At 41.8% G+C, this 6,000-nt stretch overlaps 1 protein-coding gene across 4 annotated transcripts in view; it reads left to right on the top strand.

Moving 5' to 3' along the window:
* Positions 1-425: 425 nt before the first annotated feature.
* Positions 426-6,000, top strand: part of PTPRE (protein tyrosine phosphatase receptor type E) — a 159,933-nt gene continuing 154,358 nt past the window's right edge. For 3 of the 4 annotated variants that reach the window (XM_083506159.1, XM_083506157.1, XM_083506152.1), the window contains exon 1: positions 426-481. In XM_083506159.1, the coding sequence (XP_083362285.1) occupies positions 437-481 (45 nt within the window). In that variant the 5' untranslated portion in view covers positions 426-436. The remainder of the gene's footprint in view (positions 482-6,000) is intronic. The other variant, XM_083506158.1, reaches the window with a different exon arrangement.

Below are 6,000 nucleotides of genomic sequence, written 5' to 3'. Positions count from 1 at the left end.
TTAAAAAAAAAAACTATCTTATTTTCACGGCATACTCCTGGAGTGATAAAATTGCTAGATGGAGAGCATACATTTTCTTCCCTTAAAGATTGTTTCATAAATAATGAAACATAAATGCCTGAAGTTTCAAGGCTCCAAATTGCCAGGGGAGGAATCAGAATTCAAGGAAATAAGATAAGACCAAAAGATGCTATCACTTATTCATCGTTAGCATGGTGAAAGGGAATCCCCTAATTATTGCTCCCACCCCTTACATTTGTGAAAGACAAATTAAGATGGATAGTGGTGGGTTGTCAAGTTCTTTCAAGTCAAATTGACTTACGGTATGACTACAAGTCTCATAAGTTGCCACCTTGGTTAAACCAGATTTAAAATAAAAATAAAAATAGATCTCTGATCACAGTGTATTTTAAATATTTCCTTGCAGATGATATAAATGAACAGAAAAAAGAGCTGTCCTTACAATCAACTCAATTCAAAGGTGAGCATGTAACAGGTATGTTTGCTTCTCTCCCCTGCCTGTTTCTTTCAGTACCTTTTCAGGTTCCAGCCCTGTACTTTATGCAGCCCTGTCTGTACTTTATGTTAGCAGATTTTTTGTGTGGTTTATTTGGACAGGATTATATTGTTTTATTCTTAAATATTTAATGTGGGTTTTTTGTATGTATTTTTCTGCTCCTATGTGTGGAAAGAGACCGTGAAAGATATGTCAGCTCTAAAAGAAAAAGTGATTCTGAAGCACTCAGAGGCTGCTTGGTTGATTAATCCTCTGCCTTTTAACAAACTAGGCAACAAATTTAACAAAGTTAGTTCATTTGCATGTTACCAGAACTTCAGTACAGATAATTTTTGAGAAACACCTTATAATTCAATATAGGCTGTAGTTGTTAATTACCTGCCCTTCACCACAGGGTCCCGGGACAGGTCACAAAAATGTAAAATGCAACATTAGAAGCATTTAAAAGCAAATTACAATCACAACTGCAGTGGATCCTAAAAATATGTATCTCAAAAGTCAAAGGAAAGAGGCGTGTCTTCAGACGAAAGCTGTAAAATGAAGATGCCAGTTGCACCTCTGTGGAGGGAAATCTACAACTTAGGGCTGCCACAAAGAATGTGCTCTCCTGGGCCACCCACACCCTGAGCTTCTGAGGGTGGTGAAACTATCAAGAGTTTCCCCTCTGCTGAACTTGAGAGGGTCTGCAGGGAAGAAGGCAGTTTTTCAGATATACAGTGGTACCTCGGGTTAAGTACTTAATTTGTCCAAGAGGTCCGTTCTTAACCTGAAACTGTTCTTAACCTGAAGACCACTTTAGCTAATGGGGCCTCCTGCTGCCGCCGCACCACCAGAGCACGATGTCTGTTCTCATCCTGAAGCAAAGTTCTTAACCTGAGGTACTATTTCTGGGTTAGCGGAGTCTGTAACTTGAAGCGTATGTAACCCGAGGTACCACTGTATAGCAATACTGTTTGCATAAGGAAGAGTCATCTTAAATAGTTTCTTTTAAAATTCCCTCTAATTTATTATGCCAAATTAAAAATAGCTTCGCATTTACCCTTAACTGATATGCTATCAATTGTGATTTCCCCTCAATGATTCAAACTGGGCTCCATAGATTAATCAACCAAACGTTAGCTGATTAATCAACTGATTTAATCTTTAAAAAGATCATTTCCCATGATACAAATTCCTCAGCTTGTTAGCCCCAAGTTGAACTGCTTGTTGGGGAGACCATGGCATTTACCAAGCAAGGTGAACATAGGTAGGAAAAGTCCAATAAATACATCACTTGTAATACAGTCATGGGTCATGGCTATTGTGTGTGTTAATGGTGCCGTGACTCCGATGCCCAGTAACGACTCAGCAGAAGAAGGGCCAATGAAATCAGGAGGAGATCCAGTAACATCCCACAGAGGTCTAGAGTCTGCCACCACTGAGCTTGACCCCGCAACCAGGAACCTTGTGAACCTGATGCCATCAAACCAAGATTCCCGGTGACTGCAGCTCCCATGTCAGAGCCCACTAAGGGACTGCATCCTTCCTGCAAAGGGCCTCATGTGCCACTGAGTCAGCAGGTAGCAGGCCCAACAACAACAGAGAAGTGATAGAGTGGCATCTTGATGCCAGGGGCCTGTCCCTTTAAGAATCTCCATTCTCCAGCAAGAGGGTGCATTGCAGCCTGGGAGAGATAGTCAGTCCAGGGGCCAAGTAAGAGCTCAGTCAACCACCAGCTCTAGGCAAGGCAAGTTGCCTCTTCTCTGGGATTTGTCCAGGGTACTGAAAAGCCTTGTTTTCTCAGTCTAGGTTGGGCATAGGCAAACTCCGGCCCTCCAGAAGTTTGGGACTACAATTCCCATCATCCCTGGCCACTGGTCCTGTTAACTAGGGATGATGGGAATTGTAGTCCCAAACATCTGGAGGGCCGGAGTTTGCCTTGCCTGGTCTAGGTCTTGGCCAGCTAATTTGTTACACTTCCTCTACCAGTTAATCCCTTTCACTTGCTACCTGTTAGGGAAACTAAGGGGAAATGTGAGTGCCTGCAGGCCAAGTTGGAAACGAGCCCATTAAGTGAAACAGTAAGATGGGTTTACTCCTCGCATGGCGTGCAAGTTAAGGCCTGGTTCCTTAACATGCAATTTCCAAACCTTTGCGTCCATGTGTAAATCTGTCAATCTTTGTTCTTCACTTAGATCAGGATGGGAATCTTCAGGCTTGGGGTCTGAATGTGGCCCTTCAGGCTGCACTACGTGGCCCTCAGGACATGCCCCAGACATGCCCCCTCTCGCCAGGACGCTTCTCTCACCAGCCCTGCCCTGCACCCTCCTCACGTGCTTTTGCCTGGCTGGAATGTGTCCTGATAAAGGCCTCTTGCTTGTCTGGATGGAGAATGTGTTTGTGGTGTTTTGCAAGCGGAAACCTCCAGCTTTTGTTTGGCTGCAAAAGATACGCCACCTCTGTTGCTCTACTACACTTGACTTTTGGCACAGGCCACCACTAGCATGTGATCCCTGGAAGCTCCCCCACCAAGTAATATGGGTCTTGGGCTGGAAAACATTCCCCACCCCATCTTAAACCAAAGGGTTTTTTTCTTTTTTAAAAAGCAACCTAGAATAGCTGTCATCAGCCGATACATAATTACTATTTGACATGACTGCACACAGTCACTTGACGTGCCATTGCTATTTTGCATGATGATAACGCAGACTTCGATTCCACAAACAGCTCAATCCTTCAAGTAAAAATTGATAGCATGTGTGACAGGGATGTCATCTGAAATATTTATTGAACTCCAAAAGTAAGCAGGTAAAATATGTAAACAAGCAGTGACTAGTTGCTTCACTGGAAATGGTACAAGTTGCCCACGATCACTGATTAATCTGCTGTTCTTTCTGTCACGGTTTGCCTGACATTGTCACAGATAACCAAGGTCACGTATCGTTAGTCTGGAAAGGACCAGCTTTCTGCTCTTCAACATCTCTGTTGGGTTCTTTGCTTGTTTCAAGGGGCTGCCTTTTCCTGTAGTCTAAAGGAGATGTCATAAAATCGTATTAGCATCTTTCCTAGTACAGCTCTTAAGGAAAAGTGATTTGATTGGGTGAAAGGGCATGGGGGGGAAAGAAGGGTTAATTCCCTTCCCCCTACTATGATCCATTGCTTGGAAGTAAAGAAAAAAGCATTGGGAGACCCAGTCAAAGATGTTCTGTGTCACGTAGAGTTTGACTCAAATATTTTTCCTCTTTATTTTTATTTAATTAATATATATATAAACTGCATTCAGAGAATTCCTGAAATTGAATATAAAATATAATATGGTTCATAAAGCTGTGTTGAAACTTTTTTTAAAAAAATGATTGAAAGGGGCACAAACATTGTCATGGAATTTCTAGTATAATGCATTGTGAAGGATTGCAGAGTCAAAGCAGGAACATTTTCTAACTTAGGAAACAAAAAAACCCCCCATAAAGATTTTTTTTAAAAAAATTCATGCTCAGGTTTATTATAGGCCCTTTATGACACTCTTTGACGTCGCTGCAATTAGGGTATCGTGCAATTCAATGAACCTTCTCCAGTGGTTTCTTTAGCACTGGAAATTGCCTTATAGCTAAACACACAGCAGGCATCTGTGCTTTGCTTGAATTTCCATCACAGGCATTGATTGCCTCTTGGTTTCTTTCAAGGAAAATTGGATGGACTGATTTATAAAATTTTGTGGTAGCAGATACCTCACACCTGGCTATGCTCAGCTCAGGTAGGTCTTTGAATGCAGTTGACATTCTGGCAAGATATTTCAGCAGTTTGCAGCTCAGAACTACAGAATATGATCACCGTAATTCAACCACCATGGGAATAAGCCCATTTAATTCAATGAGAGTTATTTCCCAAGTACACATTAATGATTTGGACCACTGGGTGAAGAACTGTAGGACTCATGGGAATCTACCATATATGGAGTCCATTGGTCCATCTTCCTCAGTATTATCGCCAGTGACTGGCAGTGGCCCTCCAAGGTTTCAGATATTGGACATTCCCAGTTCCACCTGGGAATTTCAGAGCCTGAACATGGTACCTTTTCCATGTGCAACAGATGCACTGCCACTGAGCTACGACCTTCAAAACTGCTATATGAGTTCATTCTATGTCCTTAAATTTATGTGTTCAGTTCCTAATCCCTCTGATAACACAATGCTCTCACCATATATTTGGCAGCTGTAGCAGATGACATGGTGGAGCAGGCCTGTCCATCTGACCTAGCTGGCCATGCCGCTGCTGTTTATTACTAAAAGGAGCAAGACAACAATGAGATTGGAATAAGGGGTTGGAAGAGATGATCTCCAAGGTCCCTTCCAACTCAATGATTCTATCAGTTCTGACGGTCAGAACAGAGATAATCGCACTGTAACAAGTGTACCAATTATAATTTTTATTTATTATTATAAAAAATATTTGTTATGAAGCAAACGCATGGGCGTACTGTAAAATCTTTCCTAGGGTAATCTTAGTGAAATACCCATTTTGTGCATAATGCTTATAGAAAAAAATCTTCTGCCCATGCAATCCTATGCATTCTTACTCAGAAATAAGTCCTGTTGAGTTCAGTGGTAAGAAGAAGAAGAAGAGGAAGAAGAGGAGTTTGGATCTGATATCCCGCTTTATCACTACCCTAAGGAGTCTCCAAGCAGCTAACAATCTCCTTTTCCCTTCCTCCCCCACACAAACGCTCCGTGAGGTTTCTCACAGAAACTCCTCAGTAGGTAGGAGTTTTGCAGCGTAGATGGAGACTGAGCAGAAGAACAGGAAGTTTGGTTTTGTTAAGGTTCCTTAAGACAATAATCACTTGAACCAACACAAAGAATGCAACAAATTATAAAGTGCTTCATTCTTTTGCCTAGGATAGTATATTACAGTGTGGCAAGAGTGTGTTGTAAACCAAAAGGATTGTGCTGCCCTCTTGTGTTCCTTTCTTTAAATAGCTTTTTTAAAATGTTGAATATTGCAACCCGGTTTGTATAAAGATGGCAAAACCTAGATCACAGTGCAAAAAAGGAAATAAAGAAGTACAAGTGGTTTTGATTAACCCAGATAAGGTATGTCCCACACTTGAGCCTCTTTCAATGCTATTAAATACAGGCTATGTCACCAGGCATTAAATCCTAATGGTAGAGCTCCTGGCAATAAGCTTGCCAGCTTTATTTCCTTGCACTACTAAACAACAGAGTTCAGCAAGGAAGCTTCCCCCATCATTAATCTTCATATCAGAAAAAGCTTTACCTGCTAATTTTCTCCATGTGAGGAGATCAGACTAGGTGCAAAGTCTTATTTTAGGTTCCGGAAAGTTCTGAAGAGTAGACAAAATTATAGGCTCTGCCCTTCCATTCTGCCCCTGACATTGGCACAGGGTGGCGAGGGGCAAAGGAGAACAGGGTTCCTGCACTTTGAATAGTTGGGGCAGAATTTCAGCAGAACATCAGCATGGATGGCTTTAAAAGAAGATTAGAATA

Source organism: Podarcis liolepis, assembly GCF_965112155.1.
Source record: "Podarcis liolepis genome assembly, chromosome: 5".
Lineage (NCBI taxonomy): Eukaryota > Metazoa > Chordata > Lepidosauria > Squamata > Lacertidae > Podarcis > Podarcis liolepis.
This window is presented reverse-complemented; position numbering and strand designations above follow the sequence as displayed.